The sequence below is a fragment of the Muscardinus avellanarius genome (genome assembly GCF_963383645.1).
Source record: "Muscardinus avellanarius genome assembly, chromosome: 18".
NCBI classification, from domain to species: Eukaryota; Metazoa; Chordata; class Mammalia; order Rodentia; family Gliridae; genus Muscardinus; species Muscardinus avellanarius.
This window is the reverse complement of record NC_137804.1, coordinates 8333661-8360872: the sequence shown is the minus strand read 5'-3', so window position 1 is coordinate 8360872 and position 27212 is coordinate 8333661. Positions and strand designations below refer to the sequence as shown.

At 54.3% G+C, this 27212-nt stretch overlaps 1 protein-coding gene across 1 annotated transcript; it reads left to right on the top strand.

Annotated features, from left to right (window-relative positions):
* Positions 1–1510: 1510 nt before the first annotated feature.
* SCAP (SREBF chaperone) lies at positions 1511–26770 on the top strand (the record flags this gene model as incomplete). The annotated part of the gene is made up of 22 exons (XM_080715164.1): positions 1511–1632; positions 13902–14031; positions 16433–16590; positions 17652–17872; positions 18031–18136; positions 18478–18650; positions 19168–19294; positions 20434–20546; positions 20828–20922; positions 21771–21869; positions 21974–22192; positions 22622–22998; positions 23245–23427; positions 23514–23715; positions 23799–23914; positions 23986–24457; positions 24522–24607; positions 25601–25683; positions 25786–25943; positions 26077–26157; positions 26248–26454; positions 26525–26770. The coding sequence occupies 22 exons, from the start codon at positions 1511–1513 to the stop codon at positions 26768–26770; spliced, it is 3774 nt and encodes a 1257-aa protein (XP_080571290.1).
* Positions 26771–27212: the final 442 nt, after the last annotated feature.

Genomic DNA, 27212 nt, shown 5'->3' with positions numbered 1-27212 from the left:
ACAGTCTTGATTTTAGGACCTCGTCCTGTGTCACCGGAGCCATGTTTGTGAAAAGTTAATAGAATCATTACCAAAAGGAAAATAGCTACAAAGAACATCGAAGAACAGGGAGGAGTCTGACCAGGAGCCCTCCTTCCTCAGGGCTGCCGCTTTGTGGCACTCGTCTGGCTCTGAGTGGGTGCTGTACGGCTCCTTTTGCTTCTTGTTCCTGGTCTTGACACTTGCCAGGAGCCATCTTCTCAGCCTGGGTTCTGCCTAGGCAGCCTCATCGAGCCAAGGCACATGTCTGAGCAGGTTCCCTGAAGCCCAGCCCCAGAAGCAGCAGTGTAGGACAAGAGTGGCTTTAGACTAGGATCTTTTGGAGAGCCCAGTCAGGACAGTTGGAGACCCTGTGCCTTCTACTAGTGTTTTCTACTTGATTTTATTGTTTGACTTCCTTTGTTTGCAAATAACAGAAATTAACTGGCCAAAATAGCAATAAAGGATAAATTGGGAGGCTGTGGAATGAAGTATAGATGGGAAAGAAAAGCTGAGGAGCCAGTCCTTAGAAAGGGCTGGAGTCAGAAGAGCCTGGGCATCTTGTGCACAGGAGGCTAGGTGGGAGTGAGCCAGCATCACTGTACCCCAGTCCTCTTCCTTTCTGCTCAAAAGCCGAGGTCCAGGGAGAGAGGCCACTGGTGTGGCTTGGGCCAGGGAGTCGCCGCCTGACTTGTGGCCAAGTCTTGAGGAGGGAGTAGGTTGCCCTGTTACTCAGAAGAGGGCTGCTGCTGGGCAGGCAGGGGCGGAGGCCATGCCTGAAGCTGCACCAGAATGTAATTCACTTGGCGACTTTACTTCAGGGCCTAAGCTTTTTATTGGTTTTATGTTAAGGGTGTCCTCACTGAATGTCCTTTTTCAGCAGTTGGGGTTTGTGTAAAGTTGTGTCATTTGTGGGAGTCATTCATCCCTTTGAAAACATTTTTCCAAGGGTTTCTTTCAATCCAGCTGTGCACAGAGAGGGACAGGGAGGATGTTCAGAACATTAATTTGGCAGAGAACACCAAAGTAGGTCTGTCATACAGGCCTGCTTTCCTATGCCACGCATGGAAAATGCCATCTAGTCAGTGGCCTTTTGGAAATGCCTGCAGTGGAGGAAGGTTGGGGGTTTAGAGGCAGAACCAGAGGGGAGATTCTTTGGAATCTTTGGTTAGACCAGTTGGAGAGTAGCTGTGGTCACCTGAGGGTCACCAGGCTTGTGCATGTAGGGTCACTAGGCTTGTGCATGTGTGGGCACTGAGACTTGGGCCGTTCATGTGGCTTGCACATCAGCATCCTGAAACTGTGCTCTGGCCACATGACTGCCATCCCTCTGGCAGCCCTCATGTGTGGAGCCAGGTACTCTCTACTAATTGGCTCTTCTCCCTTCTGCCCAGATCCCTGCAGATGGTGCCCATTGCTGGTGGTGTCCAGCTTCTGCCAGGCTGATCCGTGGTCACTCTCCGGGATGGCAGCAAGGTGACGGGGGCTGAGGATGACCCTGACTGAAAGGCTACGTGAGAAGATATCTCGGGCCTTCTACAGCCACGGGCTTCTCTGCGCATCCCACCCCATCCCCATCATCCTGTTCACGGGGCTCTGCATCTTAGCCTGCTGGTGAGTTCTGAATGCCCTGGACTTGGTGGACCAAGGTCTCGGGTCAGTAGCTTTCCTTACCATAACTGCTGTGGAGCCCAAGAGCTCCTTGAGCTTTTTATGCACATTTAGGATCTTGGGCTCATTGAAACTGACAAGTGGAAAGCTCCGGGCCTGAGCTCCATTTTTCTTATTGTCTAGCCAATAAAAGAAATTAGTTAAGCCAAGGGTGGTGGTGCATGCTTTTAATCCCAGGACTTGGGAGGCTGAGATAGGAGGATTGTGGTAGAAAGAAAGAAAGAGGATTAGTCCAGGCTGACCCTGACTTGCTGACTCCTCAGCTTTCTTCTTATCACTGCGCTGTGTCAGAATAATGCTTAGCTGGGCACAGTGCCACACACCTGCTATCCCAGCTCAGAGGATCCCATGTTCAAAGCCAGCCTTGGCAATTTATCGAGAATCCTGTCTTAAAATAAAAACATAGAAAGGGCTGGGGGTATTGCTCAGTCATAAAACATTCCTATGTTCAGTCCCTAGTACTTAAAAAAAAAAAAAGTTGGGGCACTTTTTTTTGTTTTGTGGGTCTGGGGTTCCTGGAAACCCTTCTACCTCCGGGCTATACTCCCAGACCTATTTTTTTTTTTTTTAATTTTGAAACAGGGTCTCTTAAGCCAACATGGCTGGCTTCGAACCTGCGCAATCCTCCTGTCTCCTCTTCCTAAGCGCGGGGATTACAAGCGTGCACCACCACACCGGGCACCCCTGCCCTATTTTTATTCTTTATTTTGAAACAAGGTCTCACTAAGTTGAGGAGGGCCTCACTAAGTAGCTGAGGCTGTCCACAAACAGCGATCCTCTGGTCTCGATCCTCTGGTCTCGGCCTCCCGAATGCTGGGATTACAAGCATGCACCACCACACCCGGCTTCCCAGCCCTATTTTTTAGTCTTTATTTTTTCAAACAGGGTCTCACTGAGTTGCAAAGGGCCTAAGTAGCTGAGGCTGTCTGCGAACTGTGATCTTTCCTGTCTCAGCCTTCCAAATGCTGGGATTAGAAGCGTGTGACACTATGCTCAGCTTTATCTTTTTTATTTTTTATTTTTTAAGTTTATTTTGCATGTCTGGAGATGGAACCCAGGGGCATTCTACCTCTGAGCTATACCCCCTGTCCTATTTTTTTATTCTTTATTTTGAAACAGGGTCTCACTAAGTTGTAGAGGGCCTCACTAAGTAGCTGAGGCTGACCGCGAACTGCGATTCTTTGGTTTCAGTCTCCTGAATGCTGGGATTATAAGCGTGCGCCACCAAGCCTGGCTCAGCTTTATCTTATTTAATTAATTAATTTATTTAATTTTATTTTTTTGGCGGGTCTGGGGATGGAACCCAGAGGCATTTGACCTCCGAGGCACACTCCCTGCCCAGTTTTTTATTCTTTATTTTGAAACAGGGTCTCACTGAGTTGCAAAGGGCCTCACTAAGTAGCTGAGGCTGTCTGCGAACCGCAATCCTCTTGTCTCAGCCTCCCAAATGCTAGGATTACAAGTGTGTGCCACCACGCCTGGCTATTTTTTTATTTTTGTGGTATGGGGATGGAACCCAGGGGCATTCTACCTCTGAGCTACACCCCCAGCCCTATTTTTTTATTCTTTATTTTGAAACAGGGTCTCACTGAATTGCAAATAGCCTCACTAGGTAGTAGCTGAGGCTGTCTGCAAACTGCTATCCTCCCATCTTACCCTCCCAAATGCTGGGATTACAAGAATGTGCCACTATGCCCAGCTCCAGCTTTATCTTTATTTGGAAACAAAGTCTCGCTAGGTTGATGAGAGTCTCACTACTGTCCTTGAACCAGTCATCCTCCTGACTCAGCTGCCAAGTACTGGGATTCCTGGTGTGTGCCTCCACAGTGGGCTCAATTTTACTTCTTATTTGGAAACAGTTTCACTGGGCTGTGGAAAGACTTGCTAATTGCAGAGGCTGTCTTTGAACCTGCAGTCTTCTTCTTCTGGCCTCCCAGGTACTGAGATTGGGCCAAGGAGGGGCTGCAGCAGCTCAAGTTGGGCACGCCTAAGAAACTGTGAGATAATTGAGAGGCATGGCCGCCGACCACCATTTGCCGCAGTGGCAGTGTCCTGTCCGCGTGGATGTGAGCGAGTGCCTTCACCTGCGAGGCCAAGTCCACTCTGGCAGCCCTGCTGCCCCTCTTGCAGGCTGACGCTGGACACCCACTCCTTCACTGTGTAGCCATGTCAGGTGTTCGTGTGCAGGCCTCCCATCTCATGTGGGTCCAGGCCGTGTTGCCAGGGACAGCGGGGAGCTATGGGAGCCCTTAGCGCTGTAGCTCCTCTCTGTGTGTCTGCCACAGGCATCATTCAAGCCTGAGGCTGGTGGTGGTGACCTGAGTTTAGGGGCTGGAGGTAAACTGGCACCTTGTGTTCTGGTGCCCTTTTCTCTGGAAAATGCTCCGGTCTCCAGAAGTACTGTGTGCCGGCATATGTGGAGGTTTGCAGTGCTGTGGTGGGAGGACGGCCCAGGATAGAGCCTCCTGTCCAGTTCTGTTCCCACTCAGCAGCAAGCAAGAGGAAAGGTGAGCAGTGTTCCCTGTGCCCACCGGACTCTGTGTTGGAGCTCAGCCACCCCCTGGGGACCTTGGGACGTGGTCAGACATGTTTCCATTGAACAGAGGAGGTTTGGAGTATAGAGACTCCCTGTTCCACCCAGCCAGTGAACTAGAATGGGGTTTAAGTCCAGGTCTGAGGGCTCTGCAGCTGTGCATGGCCACTCTGTTACTCTGCCCCCATTCTGGCTTGGTGTGTTGTATTGGTGGTTTTTAAATTTAATTTAATTTTAATTTTTTTTATTGGTGCATTGTTGTATTGGGGTTTAAACTCATACTGTACAAGATACTTAGAGCAGCCTGCTATATGCAATGAATGAGGAGTGCATTTCTCTTTTTCAAGGCCATACCTTTTTTTGTTTTTTTGGTAGTACTGGGAGTTGAGGTACACTCCCAGCCCTATATTCTTTTATTTTTATTTTCTTTTCTTTTATTATTTTATTATTTTTATTGCATTACTGGGATTGGAACCCAGAGGCATTGAACCTCCAAGCTACATCCCCCGTCCTATTTTTTAGTTAGTTAGTTAGTTAGTTTATTTATTTATTTATTTATTTATTTATTTATTTATTTATTTTTGTGGTACTGGGGTTCCTGGAAGCCCTTCTACCTCTGGGCTACACTCCCAGACCTATTTTTTTATATCTTTATTTGGAAACAGGGTCTCTTAAGCCAGAGAGGCTGGCTTCGAACCTGCGTGATCCTCCTGTCTCCGCCTCCCAAACGCGGGGATTACAAGTGTGCCACCACTCCTGGCTTTATTTTTATTTTGAAATAGGTCTCACTAAATTGCTGAGGCTGGCCTTGACCCTGACTATCCTCCTGTCTCATCCTCTCAAGTGCTAGGTACCATTACAGAATTTTATTCTTTTTTTTTTTTTCTTTTTTTTTTTTTTGCAGGTCTAGGGATGGAACCCAGGCCCTTGACTTCCGAGTTATACCCCCTGCCCTATTTTTTATTCTTTATTCTGAAACAGGGTCTCACTAAGTTGCTGAGGGCCTCACTAAGTCGCTGAGGCTGTCTGCTTACCGTGGTCCTCTGGTCTCAACCTCCCAAATTCTGAGATTACAAGGGTGCGCCACCACGCCCAGCTTTTTTCTGATTTCTAAAAAAAAGTTTTTAATTTTTGCTACCATGGATTGAAACCAGGAACATCTTCTAAGCTCTTATACTCCAGCCTTTTTTTTTTTTTTTTTTAATTTAGAAACTGGGTCTTAGTTGCTGAGAGTCTTGTTTAATTGCCCAAATTGGCCTTAACCCTCTGTCTCGGGCCCCCATGTGCCACTATGCCCAGCTGCTTAGTCTGGTTTCTATAGCACCTGGTGGGGCACTTCTAGTCCCTGTCACTATATCCACCTTCTGGTGAGGGCTGAGGTTGGAGAGGTGACTGTTGTCACTCTTCACAGAGACCACCCAAGCTGCAGGACAAGAGAAAGATATGTCTTCCAGGGATGAGGCAGCTGGCTGGAGACAGGTGGTTTCCTGGCAGGGGTGTGGGGTATGGGCTGCAGCTGCCAGGGCGCAGTTGGGGCTTGACTTTCAAGAGTAATTTGATATCACACAAGTGTTTCAAAATAGACTGCCCTTGGGTATATGACATAAGGGCCTCTGCCACAACACTGTGAGCTGGCCATGGTCTCGTGTGGACGACACCTCCTGAGTCAGGGTGGGTTAGTGGAATGGAAGGCTGGACCAGCAGTGCTGTAAGGATAGTGTCTAACTACCAGAGCCCTTCAGAGCTGGGTGGATGTGTTCCTTCCCCCAGTGCGTGTGGCTGAGCCTGTCCTGAGGGCTGGGAGGACGGAGACTAGCCTGAGTCATTGGCCGCCACTGTTTGGGTCTTCAGTGCTGTCACGCATGGTGGGCGCTTTACTGAGTGTCCTGACATTCTTGGAGGGGATTGTGCCTCCTGGGGTTCTTGAATAGGAAGCACTGTGGCTCACTGGTCCCTGTGACCAACCCATACTTGTACCTTCTTCACCCCACCATGGTGGAATGCCCTTGGGGGATGCTGGCACTGACATCTTTCATCATAAGGTGTTTGCTCTCTAAACAAGAAGCCTGAGAAAGAGGGCCAGGCAGGGTCTGCCTGGACAGAGAATGCAGTAGAAGCCAAGTAGGAAACCCAAAGCCAGCACACAGCCACTTTACTTAAGGTGGCTGTCATACACACCCAGCCCTGTGCCAGACTGAGGTAGGCAGTCCCTCCCTTCAGAGCCTGCCACCTCAGAACAGGGACATAGAGGTTGAGTGCTGACTGGTGCTCCCAAGGCCGACCAAACCAGAAAGCCACCGTCCTTGCCAATGTGGTTGGATAATGTTTGTGGTGGATGTGACCAGTTGGGCCCAGCAGGGAGAATAGGCATCTCCAGCCCCTTTTTTTTTTGGTGGTACTGGGGTTCCTGGAAACCCTTCTACCTCCGGGCTACATTCCCAGACCTATTTTATATTTTTATTTGGAAACAGGGTCTCTTAAGCCAGAGAAGGCTGGCTTCGAACCTGCGCGATCCTCCTATCTCTGCCTCCCAATCGCGGCGCACCACCATGCCCGGGTTTTTTTTGCTTTTTTTTTTTTTTTGTTTGTTTTTTAAATGATAAAATTATAGGCCAGGCGTGGTGGCGCACGCTTGTAATCCCCGCGCTTGGGAGGCTGAGACAGGAGGATCACACAGGTTCGATGTCAGCCTCAGCTACTTAGTGAGGCTCTCAGCAACTTAGTAAGACCCTGTTTCCAAATAAAATAGAAAATAGGTCTGGGAGTATAGCCCGGAGGTAGAAAGCCTCTGGGTTCCACCCCAGTACCACCAAAACAAAACAAAACAAAACAAAAATAAATGATAAAATTATACATGAATCCAGACTCTGCAACTTGATGGTCAGGAGGCCAGAGATCCTGGATCCAAGGACATAGGCCTCACCATCACCTCCTGTTCTGGGATGCTTTTCTGCCCAGTCTCAGGTTTTCCGAAAGAAACACAGTGTTGGTAGTCAGTGTTTTGCAGTTTTGTTAGATTTTCAGATCCCATTAATTGTTTACTTTTATTATTCCTAGGGTGAGAGCTTTGTCAGCTGGAACTCACAGGACCGCTACCTGTAGTGTCCCTGTTCAGGTCCGGCAGCTTACCGAGCTGCAGCAAGATGCTTGCTCACCCTGTTCCCACCCTCAGGGCACGGGGATGTGAACAGCAGTGCCAGAGAGGAGGGTGGCTAGTGATGGCTGAGGGATGTGCTTTTCCATGAGGCAGGAGACTGGGAGGAGAGAGGCGAGTGTGGAGTTACTCCATCCAACAGCGCTGAGGGTGTGCCTCTTCCCTGAGCTGTGGTAGAGGCTGCGGGTTTCGGTGACAGAACAAGGATGCTACCCCAATAATCTCAGTGCTGAACCTTGTGAGTAAGCTCTGGCTAGCTGTTTGTCCTGCCTAGCCCTGGGTGTGGTGACCACTCTTTTCTCTGGGAAAATCTGATGGAACCTGTAGGAAGTAGGTGGTGGCAAGCGGTGTCTGTTCACCTTTCCTAAAGGTTAGGCCATGGTCTGATGGGGATCCCGCCAGCAGCTGAGCCAGACACAGGGTGCGGTTGCTCCACACCTGCCCTGGTAAGGGGAAATGTGCCCGGTGCCAGACGGGCTGGCTGCCTGTGCAGGCTGGAGAGGAATGAGAGGGTCACTGAGTTGCCCGAGAGTCCTCAAACTGCTCGCGGGCTACTGTCTGCCGAGTCCTAGACCCAGATTGCTGTGAAGGGCTGCTTCTGCTACCACTACTCTCAACCTTGCGGCCTGTCTCTCATCTCCTTGTGGCAGAACACCTCAGGCCTCAAGGCATAGGTCCTGCATCTGGATGTTGGGCCAAATGCCCAGATGAAGGGGTTACAAGCAGCTTCTGGCTGTCCTGGGTCCCAGGCTGTCCAGGCACGACAGCACGAAGGTGTGTGGTCGGTGGACTTCAGTTCCACACCTGAGGGGGGGGTAAAGGAGGTGATTGGGGGGTGGACTTGGGAGGCTGGCGAGGCAGCCTCTTCCTTCAGTGACAGTGGTGGAACCATGGAGGTGGTGTTGCGAGTCTGGACATCTTGGAGATGCAGCCCTCAGGGCTCTGAGCGCCATGGACTCTGGGACAAGGGGTCAGGATCAAAGTGCTTGGCCTGGGCAGCTGGGTGGGAGGGCCCTGAGACCAGAAAGGCCAGGAGATTTTAGAGGCCTGCCTCATTTCCTCTTCCCTGCAAGACCAAAGTGTAAGAAGATAGAGTCTACTTTTAGAAATAAGTTTTACGAAGCCAGGTGTGTGGCACACGCTTGTAATCCCAGCACAGCCTCAGCTACTTTGTGAGGCCCTCCACAACTTAGTGAGACCCTGTTTCAAAATAAAGAATAAAAAATTGGGCAGAGGTTGTAGTTCGGAGATCAAATGCCACTGGGTTCCAGTCCCAGACCCGCAAAAAAAGAAAGAAGTTTTATGAAGCCAAGAGTGGTGGTACACACTTGTAATCCCAGTACTTGAGAGGCTAAGAAAGGAGGTTCACAGATTCATGGTCATTGTCAGCAAATTAGTGAGGTCTTCTGTAACTTAGCAGATACTGTTTCAAAATAAAATAGGGCCTGGCGTGGTGGCGCACTCTTGTAATCCCTGCGCTTGGGAGGCGGAGACGGGAGGATCGCGCAGGTTTGAAGCCAGCCTCTATGTCTTAAGAGACCCTGTTTCCAAATAAAAATATAAAATAGGTCTGGGAGTGTAGCCCGGAGATAGAAGGATTTCCAGGAACCTCAGTACCACCAAATTAATTAATTAATTAATTAATAATAAAATAAAATAGGGCTGGTGGTGTAGCTCAGAGGTAGAATGTCCCTGGGTTCAATCCCCAGTGCGCCCCCCCCCCCCACTCACACACGTACAAAGAGGACAGACTGGGGCCAGGTTGGTGGTGTTAACATACCGTCTTGTTGTTGTTGGAGGGTGGTGATTTCTGGGTGCCTGGCTGGCTCTTGGTGAAACTTGAATAAGCGATGGTTGGAAGGCTCGTCAGTCAGTGGCCGGCACTGGGAGGTGCTCAGTGAGACAGGAGCAGGCAGTTGGTTGTGAGCAACAGGAAGGCCACGACCCAGACTGTGAGGAGAAACCTCCCCGGAGGCAGTAACTGTGGTGTAGGCCTTGGAGTGAGTTACTGCCCAGGAGAGCAGGCACGTGTCCTATGGGGCCGCAATGTGGGGCGAGCCCAGAGGAGTTCCATGTGGCTCCAGGGCGAGGGGGAGAAGAGCTGCATGGTCGGCATTTCAGGCCCGTGGGCTGTTGCTGAGGGACTTGGCTCCTCAATCTCTTCCTCTGGCCTGTTCAGACCCCTAGGACTCATGAGTGCTTTAATGTGTTAAATCTGAGAAACAGGTTGTGTTTAGAGTAGGCAGTGTACTTTTGAGGAGTTTCTATGTGGAAGGTGAGTACAGATATATGAAGGTACTACTGGCCCTCATCTTGTGATGGAGTTGTACCTGCAGCTCCTTTGCTCTGGACCAGGTTACTTCTCACCTAGGGTCAGGACACCCAGGTCCTGTGCAAGGCTTTCCCCAGCAGAACCTGACTTGGCCAGAAACAGCCTTCATGCCTGCCTCCACACAACTGAGTCTGGGCTGTCGAAGGCAGCAAAAGAGAGGCATCTGTTCACACACAGGGGAATCTCAATAAGATCAGTAGCTGATTTCCCCTCAGAAACATGGAGCCAGTTGGATGTGGTGACATGTACCTGTAATCCCAGCTACTCAGGAGGCTGAGGCAGGAGGAGCTCAAGTTTGAGGCCAGCCTGGACAACTAGGGGAGACCCTGTCTCAAAAATAAAAAATAGCCGGGCATGACGGCGCACGCTTGTAATCCCCGCGCTTGGGAAACAGAGACAGAAGGATTGCGCAGGTTCGAAGCCAGCTGCACTGGCTTAAGAGACCCTGTTTCCAAATCAAAAAGGTATAAAAAATAGGTCTGGGAGTGTAGCCCGGAAGTAGAAGGGTTTCCAGGAACCCCAGTACCACCAAAAATAAATAAATAAATAAAATAAAATAAATATAAGAATACGAGCCAGGCATGGTGGCGCACACTTGTAATCCCAAACTTTTGGGAGGCTGAGACCAGAGGATCGCAGTTCGTGGACAACCTGAGCTACTTAGGCCCTCCACAACTTAGTGAGACCCTGTTTCAAAATAATAAAAAATAGGGCAGGGGGTGTAGCTCGGAGGTCGAATGCCTCTGGTTTCCATCCCCAGGCCCGCAAAAAAAAAAAAAAAAAAAAAAAAAAGAGAAAGAAAGAAAGATAGATGATGTTTTATGCCAGTAGAAATCAAAAGAAAGCTGGTATGGTTGGAATGATTATATTATCAGATAACAGACTTTGAACCAAGGAGTACACAGGAGACAAAGAAGTACATGATACACTGATAAATGGTTCACCAAAACCTAACAACATAACCCCAAAATTGTTCTACAGTAATCATTGGGGATCTCAGTACACTACTTTCAATATTGGATATAACAACCAGTCAACGTCAGGGGAGACAGGATTTTTTTTTTTTTTTTTTGTGGGTCAAGGGATGAAACCCAGGGGCATTCGACCTCCGAGCTACAACCCCTGCCTTATTTTTTAGTCTTTATTTTGAAACCGGATCTCACTGAGTTGCAGAGGGCCTCACTAAGTAGCTGAGGCCGTCCGTGAACCGCGATCCTCCAGTCGCAGCCTCTGGAATGCTGGGATTACATGCGTGTGCCACCATGCGCGGTGGGAGATAGGGTTTGAACACCACCGCAGAGCAGCTAGACCTGTGGACACACAGCATGTTGGAGCACAGCAGCTCTCCTCAAGTGGCCCACAGGCATTCAGGCACTGTGGGATGGATACTTCCTAATTTTTGTTGTTGTTAACTACCATCTAATTAGAGCCAGGTATGGTGGTGGACGCTTGTGATCCCCGCGCTTGGGAGGCTGAGACAGGAGGATCGCACAGGTTCAAAGCCAGCCTCAGCTACTTAGTAAGCTCTCAGCAATTTAGTGGGACCCTGTTTCCAAATAAAGTATAAAATAGGTCTGGGAGTATAGCTCAAGGGTAGAAAACCCCCTGAGTTCCACCCCCAGTACCACCAAAAATAAAAAATAACTACCATCCAATTAAGCAAAAAGACAGTAACAAAAAGAAAAGTAGAGGGGAGTGGTGAGTTGGCCCGGGCCACCCTCCCCACTTCATGCCATTTTGGCATGGGGCTGAAACTATTTTCTGTATTTCTATTTTCTGTATTTCTATGTTTTTAATAAACTTCTTTAAATCTTAAAAAAAAAAGAAAAGTAGAAAAATTTGCAAATATGTGGAAGTTAAACAGCACAGTCTAAAACAACAGATAAAAAAAGTCAGAAGGGAAATTATAAAATACCTTGGGACGGTGAAGCACAAATGTGATGTGCTAGCAGCAAGGCAGCAGAGGGCTGCGCTGTGCAGACTCATGGAGAACAGACTGGGCTGCTTCTCTAGAGTGTAAAGGACAAGCCATCCAGGTAAAGACTTGAAATCAAGTTAACTAAGTTTAACTAATTAAAAACCATCCGAAGGAGGGGAGGGGTGGGCTGCTCCTCCCTTCTCTGGGGCACAGAGACTGAGAAAGCACCTGTTGCTGAGAGGGAGCGCCTTTGAAGTCTTCCAGCTGGGGCAGAACTCAGTGGCAGAGTTAGCATGGCCACAGAAAAAGGAAAGAAAGAACCCTGCTACTGAGAGTCAAGAGACCCTGGACAGTGCGGCAGGCAGGCCCTGAGGGCGTGGAGGTGGTCCTGGAGGGGACAGCCTCAGGGCTCAGGTGATCTCTAGAGAGGAGACTATAGCCTGAGCCAGAGGTGGCCTGCCGGGGCGAGGGAGCCCAGGGGCTGGTGACCCAGGGCAGGGTTAGATATGAAGAGGGTTATGGGAACTGTCAGGAGATCTGCTCCTACTGGAGTAACAGACCCAGCCCTGCTGCAAGTGAACTCGTGTGTGTGGCCCAAAGCCTCCCACTCCAGTGTGCCTGCTGGCCTGTCCCCTGCTGGGATGTAAGTGTCAAAGAGAGTGGCCGTCTCCTCTGCCTTGTTCACCTCTGGGTCTTGCACAATGTCTGGCCCTGAGTTGATGCTCAAATATTTGTTGAATGAATGGCTGTTGAGGAAAACCAACAAGTTACTGGTGCCCACTTATTGGTAACACAACTCCCAGAACTGTCCAGAAAAGAAGATGTGTCCAGAAGGGGAGAAGCAGGCAGTGAGAAGCAGACCATTCTGAGATCCCTCAGCCATCCCACAGGCAAAGACCTCCTGGATTTAGAGTGATTGCCAGAGATAAAGTGTCCAAATTCAGTGCTGCTTGTGACCCAGCATCAGCAGGAGCTCATTGCCCCAAAGGGATTTTCCTGTTGTATTCATCTCCAATTCAATTTCAAGAGTACAGATTTTGAAGTTGACTGGTTGAGTTGAAAACCTGGCTCAGTTAATTGACAGCTGGGTGACCTTCAGCCAGTTACTTAATTGTTCTGTGCTCCCTCAATAACATGGAAATTGTAATAGTACTCACTTCCTAGGGAGTATTTACAGAGCCAAGCACACACGGCCCTTAGAGCAGTTCCTAGCCTGAAAGCATGAGTAGATTCCAAAACACACATCTGAGCCGGCGTGGTGGCGCATGCTTGTAAACCCAGCGCTTGGGAGGCAGAGACAGGAGGATGGCACAGGTTCGAAGTTAGCCTCAGTTACTTAGTGAGGCTCTCAGCAACTTAGGGAGACCCTATTTTAAAATAAAATATAGCCGGGTGTGGTGGCGCACACTTGTAATCCCCGCACTTGGGAGGCGGAGATAGGAGGGTTGCGCAGGTTCGAAGCCAGCCGTGCTGGCTTAAGAGACCCTGTTTCCAAATAAAAAAGTATAAAAATAGGTCTGGGAGTGTAGCCCAGAGGTAGAAGGGTTTCCAGGAACCCCAGTACCACCAAAAAAAAAAAAAAAATTATATATATATATAATGGGTTGGGGGTGTAGCCTGGAGGTAGAGGCCCCTGGGTTCCATCTCCATGACCACACACACAAAATAAAAAAATCAAAACACATCTATTTATTTTTTGGGGTCTGTGGATGGAACCCTGGGGCGTTCAACCTCCGAGCTACACCCCCTGCCCTAGTTTTATTCTTTCTTTTGAAACTGGACCGCATTGAGTTGCCACGAATGCCTCACTAAGTAGCTGAGGCTGTCCACCAACCGCGATCCTCCGGTCTCAGCCTCCCGAATGCTGGGATTACAAGTATGCACCCCCCACCCCCCGGCTTGAAAACACATCTATTCTAAAAAAGAGAACAGGTTGGAGGACAGCCTCAGCAAGTAGTGAGACTCTCATTAACCTAGTGAGACCCTGTTTCAAAATAAAAATAAAACAGGGTTGGAGGTATAGCTTGGAGGTTGCCTTTAAGTCTCTGAGAATATTTAACCATTTTTATTTATCAGCTGGGCTTCCTTGTGAGATTTCCCAACTATGAGCCTGACTGGTTCTGATCTGGGATTGCACGCTTCAGCACTCTGTGTGGGTGGCCTCCTGGCAGAGAGGACTTGGTTGCAGCCACCAGGCCCCTCTGCCACTGTGTCTGGCAGCAGGCCGCCTTGCACACACATGTCCTCATGCTCCTCTTTTTTCCATCTGTCTCAGCTACCCGCTGCTGAAGCTCCCCCTGCCAGGAACAGGACCCGTGGAATTCTCCACTCCAGTGAAGGGTTACTCGCCCCCGCCCGTGGACTCTGACCGCCAACTAGGAGAGCCCAGTGAGCAGCCGGAGTGGGTAGGTGCTCAGCACAGTGCTGAGGAGAGCCCAGGCTGGGAGTGGATTGGCCCGTGCATGTTCCGCCAGCCAGAGCAGAGCGTTCAGCTTGGGGTGTGGGGATTCACATATTCAGCAGCTTTGCAAAGGCACCAGGGATCCTTAGTTATATGTTTAATGAATAACCTTTATTGAAAGAAAACACCCCATGGCGCAAAAATGTGTCTGTCCTGAAAGCACTGGCCTTGTGGTCATCCTTGAGGTCGCCCTCCTGCCCCAGCATCCTGGAGTGTTCTGTCACCAGGGTCCCAGCACTGCCCAGTTCCTGCAGCATGCCATGATGTTTTCACAGCTGTTTTATCTGCACAGTTTAGTCACATCAAAGTGCAGGGTTTTGATCTTTTTTCCTAGTTAAGGAAGCTGGGCCCAGAGTGGTCAAGTTCCTCTGTTACTTAGATCATGTGGGCCAGCACTGGAGTAGAACATTTGGGCCCCAACCCTAGACTGCTGCTTTCTCTGGATTGTGCTCTTTTCATTGACAGAGGACTGATAAAAATGAGAGAGAGAGAAAAAAAGTGTCTCTCCAGTTGAAGGGCTCAGACTGGGGTCCTCACACAGTATAGCTCTGTGATTAGTACCTGGGACTCATGCAAGCTGGACAGCTTGCCTCTGGACATCCCACCTGCTGTGGGGTGGACACAGTGCCTGCCCTTTCTCTGTTGTGCTGTGCACCACAGGCTGGTGCTGGCCACTGGAGGAGGAGAAGCCGAGCTCGGGAAGCAGAGCTCTTCTCGTGCCTCCTTCCAGCAGCGGTGACACCTTCCTGCCTGCTTCCGCTTCAGTGAATGTAGCAGGCAGGTAGCTGCGAGCAGGACGCTCCTGTTGCTAGAGTAGGGACACAGCTATAAGACAGGCATGTGTAAGCCACCACACATGATGTCGGCAGGGAGTGCATAGCCTGGCTCCATTGGGACCCAGTCTGCAAGGCTCCAGGGAGCATGCCCGATGCTGCCAGGGCTCAGTTCTGCAGCAGAACCCGTCTGTGCTGGGCACCACGACCCAGTTTGACCAGGCTCACCGTGAGGCCTTCCTGGTCAACGTGCTGCCTTCATGAGCCTGGTGATGTGCTTTTGCTCTGTAACGGAACCGACGGTTCCAGGTCCCTGCAGGGCAGCCTGGTTGTGGATGTTTCCTGACTGAAAGAGCCATCAGGCCTGATGGTGCGCACAGGTGGGTAATATGCCTTTCAGGGTGGTTCGTTTGTGAGCACTTCCCTGAGTATCCTCTGTCGGCCTGGGATGGCGACAGAGTGTTGTACGGGGTGACCTGCCAGCTCAGGATCAGGATGGTGCGCTTCCTTCCTGATCAGCACCCTATTCCCTGCAGGATAGAGACAGGCCTTGGTGTCCTGTTCTCAGTGGTCAGCTACCTTCCCGCCCTCGATGGTCTGTGATGAGACTGCAGCAGTATTGGAGTGGTGGGGACAGTCTCAGGTGCCAGGAGCAGAAAGTCAACCCAAGCCAAAGCAGCCACAAGGGCGTATTCAGGCTCATGAACTCAGCTAGGGCAGGGCTGCCTGACCCACCACGTGCCCTGGGCCTTGGGCCTCAGAAGGTGTCCGTCTTTCAGTGTTGTCTCCTCTGGTCAGCCCCACTGACCTCTCAGCATGGCGCCAGCAGCCTCAGCCCCACACATGCTGGGGGTGGGACCCAGGAGGGCACCCGCTAAAGAAGCGCCTGCTGCTGAGCCCGCCCCTCCTTCAGCCCCGCCCAGCCAGCGCTGCAGGACAGGAGGGAGGGGCTTGTCACTTCTGTGAACAGGAGGGGGAAAGCGCAGCAGGCTGAGGAGCACTGGGCCCTGAGGTGCCGGGCCTCGCCTCCCCGTGCCCTAGCCGGAGCTCTTCCGCCTGTGCTATGCCTCAAGAGGTGTGGCCCGGCTAGAGGCCCACGGTGCTGGAGGAATCCCAATCTGGGCAGGAAGGCAAGGCACGCCCATGTGTGCACACACAAGTGAGATGTGTGCCAGCCTCAATGCTTTGGGAAGAGTGCCGACACTGTCTGCACAGGAGGGCGCAAAGCCCAGAGGGTCCAGAGCGCTTGCAGGTGGAGCATAGGGATCTAACACTGGGGCTCACTTGGAAGCCCGTGGCCCCATGCAGCTGGCTCCATCCTGGGGTAGCTTGTGGTCTCACACAGAGCAGCCATGTTCCCAGAGGGCCAGATCATGAATGTTCAGGCTTTACCAGCCAGAGACGACAGTACTGGGAGCTGGGTCGAGGGCTGGCCTGGCCCTGGTCAGCCTGTAGGCTGTGGCTGGCTGCCACCTGTCCCGCAACACTCTGTCTGTAGGCCCTTCTTCTGTTTGTGGGCCGTGGTTCTCCTTCCCGCTGAGCTGACCATCTTGCTCCACCCATTTCTTTTAGTATGTGGGTGCCCCAGTGGCCTACATCCAGCAGATATTTGTGAAATCCTCCGTTTCTCCCTGGCATAAGAACCTTCTGGCAGTGGATGTGTTCCGCTCACCTTTGTCCCGGGCATTCCAGCTGGTAGAGGAGATCCGGAACCACGTGCTGAGAGACAGGTACGCTCTCAGGGATCTCAGTCTGTCCTGAAGGGAGAGTCAGCCCTAACTCCAGCGAGCCAGCCATCTCTGACTTCCTGGGCACTCGAGGGCTGACTGTGGCCACCTTTCTCCTGGACCTGCCGATGGCACAGGTCAGGCAGAGTAAGCATCCAGGGGCCTATCTCTGGCCTAGCTGAGATCTGACGAATAAGTGCCGGGTTAAGAGAGAGCACTAGCTGGGTGTGGTGGCGCATGCTTGTAATCCCAGCACTCTGGAGGCTGAGACAGGAGGATCACAGGTTCGTGGCCAGCCTCAGCTACTTCGTGAGGCCCTTGCAACTCAGTGAGACCCTGTTTCAAAAAATAAAGAATAATCCGGGCATGGTAGTGCACGCTTGTAATTCCAGCATTTGGGAGCCTGAGACCTGAGGATCGTGGTTCGCGGACAGCCTCAGCTACTTAGTGAGGCCCTCTGCAACTCAGTGAGAACCTCTTTCAAAATAAAGAATAAAAAACTGGGCAGGGGGTGTGGCTCAGAGGTCAAATGCCTCTGGGTTCAATCCCCAGACCATCAAAAAAATAAAAAATAAAAAGAATAAAAAATAGGGCTGGGGGTATCACTTGGAGGTAGAATGTTCCTGGGTTCCAGCCCCAGTACTACAAATAAAAAAATAGAGCTGGGGGTATTGCTCAGAGGTAAAATGCCCCTGGGCTCAATTCCCAGCACTACAAGGAAAAAAAAAAGAAAGTAAGAATGAAGAGTGCAGGGCTGGCTCTGCTGAGAGACTTGCTGTGCAGGCTGCATCATGGCCTGGTGTTAGTTGTCTGGCTTTGACGAGGATTTTGGTGACTGAAATGAAGCCTTGAATTACTCCCTGGCCGCCCCTGTGGCCAGTATTCAGTGCTTCCCATGCTTCCTTCTCCTTGGAGGCGTTAGGCTCTGGGTTCCTCCTGCACTTTCAGGGCCAGGAGGCCACACAATAGGGTGGTTGGCCACCTACAAGCACTTCTCCTGCCGGCCTGGTCATCGGGCCCTCTGGGATTCCAGGGAACATGCAGCATCCCATCCTGTCCCACAGCTCTGGGACCAGGAGCCTGGAGGACGTGTGCCTGCAGGTGACTGACCTCCTGCCAGGCCTCAGGAAACTTCGGAACCTGCTTCCTGAGCATGGCTGCCTGCTGCTGTCCCCTGGGAACTTCTGGCAGAATGACCGAGAGCGCTTCCATGCTGACCCCGACATCATTGGGACCATCCACCAGCACGAGCCTAAGACGCTGCAGACTTCAGCCACACTCAAGGGTAACCTGGTCAGGCCCCGTGTCCCGTGAAGAGGCTCTGGGCATCGTCTCTGCTGGGATGGGCCCTCTGCAGAATCAGCTGCCCTTACTTCCGAGTGTGGGATGGGAGGGCCCTGGTGGTTGTCCTGCTTTTCAGTCCCCGCTGGCCTCTGCCTGCAGACCTGCTGTTCGGCGTTCCTGGGAGGTACAGCGGGGTGAGCCTCTACACGAGGAGGAGGATGGTCTCCTACACCATCACACTGGTCTTCCGGCACTACCATGCCAAGTAAGGCGATAAGGTGTGGGGCTTCAGCTGTGACAGGAGGCGTATCCCTGTGAGTCAGGCTTAGAACGCCTGGGGAACCTGGGTCATTTCTGTCACGCTGCAGGGTCTGTCTGCTGTGTTTGAAAGGGGATGGCCTGGCAGCTGAGTCTTTCCTGGTGTCCTGTCTCCCTTAAGCCTCAGAACAGAGGCGTTCCTGGGCCTTTGTAATCAGAGTGGCATAGTAGGTCAGGAAAGGAGCAGGGGAGTTTCAGAGACAACTCCCCTGGAGACCGTAGGGAGGTTCCCACTCATTGTGGAGGAAGGAGGTCTCCACCAGCCCCCCGGGTTTTCTTTGTCTCCAGGTTTCTGGGCAGCTTGCGTGCCCGCCTCATGCTTCTGCACCCCAGCCCCAACTGCAGCCTTCGGGCAGAGAGCCTGGTCCACGTGCACTTCAAGGAGGAGATCGGTGTCGCGGAGCTCATCCCGCTTGTGACCACCTACATCATCCTGTTTGCCTACATCTACTTCTCCACGCGTAGGTCCCTCACGCGCTCCCTGCCTCTGGAGGCGGCATGGGGTCATGATATCACAAGGCCAGCATGCCTCGTGGCCCCCAAAGCCACAGCCTTACTCGTAGTAGAGCCTCAGGGGCATGGGTGGGCCTAGGGCTCCTCTCAATTCTCTGAGAAAGACCCTGCCTTGGATGGGGTCCCAAAAGGTGTGCCAAGCCCATGGGACCCTTTCTTTTGGTTTTATTAGGTGCCTTTCCTTCCTTGGTTGAAGTGGGGGCCAGGGAGCCAGGCATGGTGGCACACACTTGTAATCCCAGTACTTGGGAGGCTGAGACAGGAGGACCACAGGTTCAAGGACAGCCTCAGCAAGTAGTGAGACTCTCATCAACCTAGCAAGACCCTGTCTTAAAATAAAAATAGGGCTGGCGGTGTGCCTTAAGAGGTAGAATGCCCCTGGGCTCAATTCCCAGTACCACAGAAAAAGGTGGGGGCAGGGGTTGGGTGGGGTGGTGCTGTCCTGACTGCACCTCTCCCCTCCAGGCAAGATCGACATGGTCAAGTCCAAGTGGGGGCTGGCCCTGGCCGCCGTGGTCACCGTGCTCAGCTCTCTGCTCATGTCTGTGGGGCTCTGCACTCTCTTCGGCCTGACGCCTACGCTCAATGGCGGGTAGGTTTCCAGCATGCTCCACCGCGCCCTTGGCTGAGAGCCTGTGCAGCGGGGTACTTGGCCGTCCCAGGATGGGAGGCTTGCATGTCTTCATTTCTTCACCTTGGTGTCTTTGATGTTTCAGAGGCAAATATTCTTTTCCTTTAAGCTTGTGGTTTGTATTTGTACCTGTGTGCATACATTTGTGTATTTGCTCATGTGATTTTATGTAGAACATGCCGGGTGTGGTTACACACATTTGTGATCCCGGTATTTGGGAGGCTGAGACAGGAGGATAGCAGGCTTGAGGCCAGCCTTGGCAACTTAGACCTTGTTTCAAAATTAGGAATAAAAAAAATAGGGCTGGGGGTGTAGCTCATACGTAGAATGCCCCTGGGTTCCATTTCCAGTACTGCAGAAACAAAACAAAAACATGTATTTGCGTGTGTGTTTTGTGTTTGTATTGTGCACACATACACTGCTTCTTGGTAGCTTATGCTACGGAAGGGTGTTTCTTTCCTTTCACTTACAGAGGGTGAAGTCTAGAGGGCCTGTCACTTTCAGTGATGGTCCCTTCCTCTGCTGTTCCTCTCTGGATCTTAGTCGGGGGGCCTCTCCCTGTTTCTGGCCTGGCTTTGGGCTCCTCAGCTGTGGCCCGTTCCTGTCTGCCTGCTTGTTAAGTGTTGCTAACACTCTGTCGCATATCCAGCCTTGGCATGTTGGGTTGGTGGTAGTAAAAGAGACTTCTGTCTTTATTTCTTGCGGCACTGGAGACCAAGCACTCCACAGAAGTGGCTCCGTGGTCCTCCTGGGCCTTCCTGGGCCTGCCCTCCCATAGTGCTCCCTGGATTCCATTGCTTGGGGTGTGTCAGCAGCAGCTCAGCTGGCAGAGAGCGTCTGTAGATGGCTGGTCTTCTGCAGACGCAGCTCCTCAGCAGAGGGCTGCAGGCTGGTGTCTGGCTCCCGCCTAGCTCTGGTGGCTCTGCTGGCCTTGCGTGTGGGTCATGGTAATGGGGCACATTTGCTCCCCAGGGGCCTCCTCCCATGCTGGGGGAAAGATGGGTGGGTGCTGCCCCTTGACAAGGCTCTGGACCTGCTTGAGAACAGAGGTGGGCGAGCCTGCTCTGCTCCGCCCCTCACACCTGCTTCCTCATCCCCAGCGAGATCTTCCCATACCTGGTGGTGGTTATTGGGTTGGAGAACGTGCTGGTGCTCACCAAGTCTGTGGTCTCCACCCCAGTGGACCTCGAGGTGAAGCTGCGGATTGCCCAAGGTAAGGCAGCGGAGCCCCAAGCCTGCATTGCCCTCAGAGTTTAGAGCCTGTCAGCTGCAGTGTGATGGTAGGGCTGTGGGCAGGCCCCAGGACACTGGGTACAGCAGGGTGGGGGCATTGAGCTCTCTGTACACACTCTGGGCCGCTGAAGCCCCTTTCTGTGGCAGTGTGTGTGTGGGGTGACCCTTGGAGTCTGGTGCTGGCACCAGGTAGAAATGGCTGCCTGGGCCCACACCTTCTGAGGACCAGGCTACCATGAGAGGTCCTGTCGCCCTCCGCAGGCCTGAGCAGTGAGAGCTGGTCCATCATGAAGAACATGGCCACTGAGCTGGGCATCATCCTCATTGGCTACTTCACCCTTGTGCCCGCCATTCAGGTACAGCCTGGGCCTGTGGGTTGGTGAGCCTGGAGCCAGCTGCAGCTCCAGCTGTGCAGCAGTGGGCAGGGCATACCTGTATGGTTGGCTGCGAGGATTCGGTGCTCCCCGGCTTGGTTGCAGGATGGTGCCTGGCCAGACAGGCCCCGTTCTCTGATCTCTGTGCCTGCATGCCCAGTGCAGGCCACCGGGGGGGCATGCGAGGCTGGTGGCTGGCTATGCTTGTCCAGTCCCGGCTTCTCTGTGTGGGCCCTGAACCAGCTCCTAACCATCTGCTGCCCCTGGGTCCTACCTCTGGCAGTGCCCACCCTCAGCTGCAGGGCGGAGTCTGTTCTGAGCATTCAGGGAAGAATGGCAGGGAGAGCAACACTGTCTCCTCAGGCTGAGGGTGGGGAGGGGCAGAGAGCCAGGAGGGCTCCAGGCTTCCTCAGGTGCAGTGCAGTGCTGGGGCCTTCCCCAGGTCCAAGTGGGGATCCGTGATGTTCTGCCAGAGTTCTCAGTCAGGAGGGGAGAAAAACATGAATCGCCAAAGAGTCCATCTCTAGATGGGCATGGGGAGTTGGAATATGGCCCTTCTCAGTTCTAGGATGGGGTGAATCCCTCTGAGCCTCTCTCCTTTCGCTGGTGCAGCACATGTCCTGAGAGCCCTGACACAGGACAGGCCTGGGCTCCGGCTAGGCTGGTGGGCCGAATGGTTCCTGAATTGGGTTAGGCCTTTGTCCAAGGAGGACAGCAGCCTCCCTTGCTGCCCTCTGGAGACAGCGGGTGGGGCTGAGCTGCCCTGTGGGGAGGGCCGTGCACTGGTCCCTCCCAGGCTCTCATGCGGCGCTCTTCACGCTCTTGCTCAGGAGTTCTGCCTCTTCGCTGTTGTGGGCCTGGTGTCTGACTTCTTCCTCCAGATGCTGTTTTTCACCACTGTCCTGTCCATCGACATTCGTCGGATGGAGGTAGGATGGCCGAGCCCTCCCTGCCCATCTGGGAGCGCGGGGTGAGGGGTGCAGACCCGGGGAGGTGGGCTCTGCACAGCACTCAGGCCTGACACTGCCCACAGCTAGCGGACCTGAACAAGCGGCTGCCCCCTGAGGCCTGCCTGCCCCCGACCAAGCCTGGGGGGCGGCCAGCACGCCACGAGAGGCAGCTGGCCGTGAGGCTGTCCACACCCCACACCATCACGCTGCAGCCATCTTCCTTCCGGAACTTGCGGCTCCCCAAGAGACTGCGTGTCATCTACTTCCTGGCCCGCACCCGCCTGGCGCAGCGCCTCATTATGGTACCTCCTGTCGCCCAGCCTGCAGGGGCTGGCACTGGTTCCCTGGGTTGCCCTCAGGCCCTTGTGGCCCCATGAGCCTGGACTTGGGAGCCTGCTCTATGCCTGGCAGTTTTTGAGGAGAGCTCTGTGGAACGTGTCCTCAGGCTCTGGTTCATTGGCTGCAGCAGAAAATACTGGGTGAAGTAAATCACCAGCTGGCTTGGGGTGGCCGGGCAGCAGTGCCTCGCCAAGGAGCTGGAGGGAGTGGGGAGTGAGCCTGAGGCCCTGGGGTGCCTGTCCTCTGGCCTGGGAGTGGAGGTCCAGGTGGGGGCAGAAAAGTGCAGCGCTCACCAGGCCAGGAAGCCAGGCCCCTCCACTGGTCGGTGTCAGGGCTTGAGGAGGTGGAGGGAGTGGACAGGCAGGTCCCAGTCAGCATCACACCCCCTGCAGGCTGGCACTGTTGTGTGGATCGGCATCCTGGTGTACACTGACCCGGCGGGGCTGCGCACCTACCTCGCTGCCCAGGTGACGGAGCAGAGCCCCCTGGGAGAGGGTGCCCTGGGCCCCATGCCCGCGCCTGGTGCCATGCTGCCTGCCAGCCACCCAGACCCTGCCTTCCCCCTCTTCCCACCTGATGCCCCTAAGCTGCCAGAGAACCAGACACTCTTAGTTGAGCCCTCAGAGCCTGCGGGTGCGGCAGAGGGCGCCCATGACAGCCCAGCCCCAGAGGTGACCTGGGGGCCAGAGGATGAGGAGCTTTGGAGGAAACTGTCCTTCCGCCACTGGCCCACACTCTTCAGCTACTACAATATCACACTGGCCAAGAGGTGAGTGCGTCACTGCTGGCCTCAATTCTGCACTGAGTTTCAAATTAAAGATCCCACCAGAGGGACAGGACAAGCACCCGGCAGTCATGGCTTGGAGGGCCCTTGCTCTGGGGAGTGACTGCAGGTCCTTCTTCCCTGGCACACCTATGCAGGCCCTGGGAGGGCACTGGGGCTGGGCTGAGGGGTCATGCTTGCACGGCAGTAGGGCCCTAGGAGGTGCCCACTGAGGCCACCCCGTGCCTTCAGGTACATCAGCCTGCTGCCGGTCATCCCAGTCACACTGCGCCTGAACCCCAGGGAGGCTCTGGAGGGGCGGCACCCACAGGACGGACGCAGGGCCTGGGTGCCCCCAGGACCCAGGCCTGCAGGGCTCTGGGCAGCCGGGGCACCAGGCGGGGCGCAGACCCACGGCGATGGGACCCTGTACAAGTGAGGCTGGGAGTACGGGAGCTGGGTGGGTCGGGCAGGTTGGGGCCTGGAGCTCAGGCCCTCGCTCTGCTCTGCTCTGCCTGCAGGGTGGCGGCACTGGGGCTGGCAGCCGGTGTGGCCCTTGTGCTCCTGCTGCTCTGCCTCTACCGCCTGCTCTGCCCACGCAACTATGGCCAGCCTGGCGTGGGGCCCGGCCGGCGGCGGCGTGGGGAGCTGCCTTGTGACGACTATGGCTACACGCCTCCGGAGACGGAGATCCTCCCTCTGGTGCTGCGCGGCCATCTGATGGTGAGCGCCTGGTGGGTGGCATGGCGCGGGTCCTTGTGAGGGGAAGGCGGGCACTGACCTGCATGCCCATCCCATGTCTGCAGGACATAGAGTGTTTGGCCAGCGATGGCATGCTGTTGGTGAGCTGCTGCTTGGCGGGCCGTGTGTGCGTTTGGGATGCACAGACCGGGGACTGCATCACGCGCATCCCACGCCCGCGGTAGGTGGGGGCCGTCCCTTCCCATCCCTTGTCTGCCCCCCTGACAAAGGCTCAGCATCCTCCTCCCGCAGGCTGCGCCGGGACAGCTGTGGGAGCCCAAAGGAGGCCCAGGAAGGCTGGGCCGGCAAGGCGGGCCCGGAGTTGCAGGGGCACAGCCCTCCCCTGCGGCACCGCCCACGGGGCATCCCGCCAGCACTCTTCGGGGACCAGCCAGACCTCACCTGCCTCATCGACACCAACTTCTCAGCGCAGCCTGCAGAGCCTGCCCAGCCAGAGCCAAGGCACCGAGCAGGCTGTGGCAGGGCTCGCGACGCCCGGGGCTACGACTTTGGCCGTCTGGTGCAGCGGGTGTACCCTGAGGAGACTCTGCCAGCCGTGCACCTGCCGGCTCCGCGCCCGCCCTCACCGGTCCCGGAGGATGAGGGCCCACTCGACAAGGACTGTTCCTCCCTGGCCTGGGCCCCTGGCACCGACGGCTCCATCTGGAGCTTGGAGCTGCAGGGCAGCCTCATCGTGGTTGGACGGAGTAGTGGCCGGCTGGAGGTGGGTGTGGCCACCCATGGGGGTCGCAGGCCTGCCCACCATGTGCTCATGGCTCCTGTTGCAGGTGTGGGACGCCATCGAGGGCTCGCTCTGCTGCAGCAGTGAGGACGGCTCCTCCGGCATCACCGCGCTGGTCTTTCTAGACCGCAGGTGAGAGGCCGCAGCCAGTGGGGCTCCACTCCCCTTCCTGGCCCAGTAGCTGTGCTGACATCAGAAGTAGACATTTCCAGTCACCCTGCTGAAGTCAGGTTCTCCCTGATCTGACCCTTCTGGGTCTCAGTTGCAGAGCGCCATCTTGAGAACTGCTTGGTTAAGAGCTTCTTGCTGGTTGCTGGATGTGGCTTTGACTTCGCCAGCCCTTCCCTCTTGCTCTGCAGCACTTCTGCACTCGGCCCCTGGGGGCTCAGCCCTGCTTTGGTGCCACCGCCCCCCCCCCCGGGTGGCATCTTCTCTGCTAATGTTGGGATTTCTCAGCTCTAAGGAAAGCTGTCTGACCCTCAAGGCTTCTGCTGACCAGCCACACTCCTGTACCCCCTAGGTCTGCTGTGAAGTTTCATGGGTGGAGGCTGCAGACGTGTGGTGTTTTGGGGCCACTGCCAGCCTGTGCCTAGGAATTGTTGGGGCAAAGAAAATCTCTTTGTGGAAAAGGAAATGGAGTAGGCCCTGTTTAGGTCACTGCTGCTTTCTTGGGGTAGACACCACCTCCCTGCTGTTTGCACCTGGGCCTATGCCAGGTCCTGCTTCTTCCTCAGATGTGTCCCCTCTACGCATCTGTCTGTAGCTCCTGCTACGCAGGGGAATACCTCACTAGTGTGTCTTTTTTTGTGGGTCGGGATGGAACCCAGAGGGCATTCAACCTCCGAGCTATTTTTATTATTTTTTGAGACAGAGCCTTACTAAGTTACAGAGGGCCTCACTAAGTAGCTGAAGCTGTCTACGAACCGTGATCCTCTGGTCTCAGCCTCCCAACTGCTCTTGATACTGCCATGTACATCTCTCCCTTGACCACTCTCAGGGGACCCTGTACCCTGCTCTAGGAGAGAGGTTGATGATGGAGGGTGTGCTTGCTTGGGCGCCTTCTGGGACAGGCCTTTTGGTCGCCTCCAGTCTCGGCAGGGAGGGCTGCCCTGCTCTCTCTTACAGGGTTGTGGCTGCTCGGCTCAATGGCTCCCTGGATTTCTTCTCCTTGGAGACCCATGCTGCCCTGAGTCCCCTGCAGTTCCGAGGTCAGAGGCTGGGGCAGAGGTGGTGTCTGGGCACTGGGTGGCAGCTGCAGGCGTTTGCAGAACAGAGGCCCTCACCTGGCCTGCTGTCTTCAGGGGCCCCAGGGCGGGGCAGTGGCCCCTCATCTCCCGTGTACAGCAGCAGCGAGGCAGTGGCCTGCCGCCTGACCCACACCGTGCCCTGCGCACACCAGAAGCCCATCACCGCCCTCAAGGCCGCCGCCGGGCGGCTGGTGACTGGGAGTCAAGACCACACGCTACGCGTGAGTCCTGCGTGCCGCGCCCCTCAGTGCAGTGGCAGCTGTGTTGGTCAGTCAGGGAAGGGGTGGCGGCACTTCCAGCCTGAGTGAACTGTGGGAAGCCTCAGGGGCCAGTGTCCACCCTTCCCTGCCCCAGGTGTTCCGGCTGGAGGACTCCTGCTGCCTCTTCACCCTGCAAGGCCACTCAGGGGCCATCACCACAGTGTATATTGACCAGGTAAGGGGCCAAGCCAACCACCCATGCCTGAGCAGCTTACTGGAGCCAGGGCCCGGGGACACCCTTGCCAACAAGATGCTCCCTCCCCAGACCATGGTGCTGGCCAGTGGAGGACAGGATGGTGCCATTTGCTTGTGGGACGTGCTGACCGGCAGCCGGGTGGGCCACATGTTTGCTCACCGCGGAGATGTCACATCCCTCACCTGTACCACCTCCTGTGTCATCAGCAGCGGCCTGGATGACCTCATCAGCATCTGGGACCGCAGCATGGGCATCAAGCTCTACTCCATTCAGCAGGTGGGCAGGTGGGATGCGGGGTTCCCGGTGTGCTGGGACGTGACTGAGCCTCTCCCGGCTTCGCCTCTAGGATCTGGGCTGCGGCGCGAGCTTGGGCGTCATTTCAGACAGCTTGTTGGTGACTGGTGGCCAAGGATGTGTTTCCTTTTGGGACCTGAACTACGGGGACCTGTTACAGACTGTCTACCTGGGGAAGGACAGTGAGTCCCAGCCTGCCCGCCAGATCCTGGTGCTGGACAATGCTGCCGTTGTCTGCAACTTCGGCAGCGAGCTCAGCCTGGTATATGTGCCCTCGGTGCTGGAGAAGTTGGACTGAAGGTAGCACTGCTGAGCCCCCTCAGCTGGCTGCACAGGGGCCTCCCTGGAGGGCAGAGCCAGTGCACTGGACTGAGGGCCGGAGCCAAGTGTCCTTGGCAGTTGCCCGTGTCTAATTGTAATAAACTTTTTAAAAAACTTGCTGGGTTTTAGCCTCTGTTTACCTGAAGCAGCTCTGCTTCCTCAAGGCCAGATCCCTCAGTGCTGCTCCAGGAAGGGCTCAGGTGGAGTGAGCACAGCAAGTTCCCTCAGCGTGCCCTGGTGTGGGGCTCCCTCCGGAGGCAGCAGCATGCAGATGTGGACACCACCCCAACAGAGGTTGGTTTATTATTTTAATAGTAAAGAGCTGGAAAATGTCAGGTCCCACAAAGAAGAGCCCAGCTGGGCTGCAGTGCACCTGGGCAGCAGGAGCAAGTGGCCGCACCCACACAGAGGCCCATGGG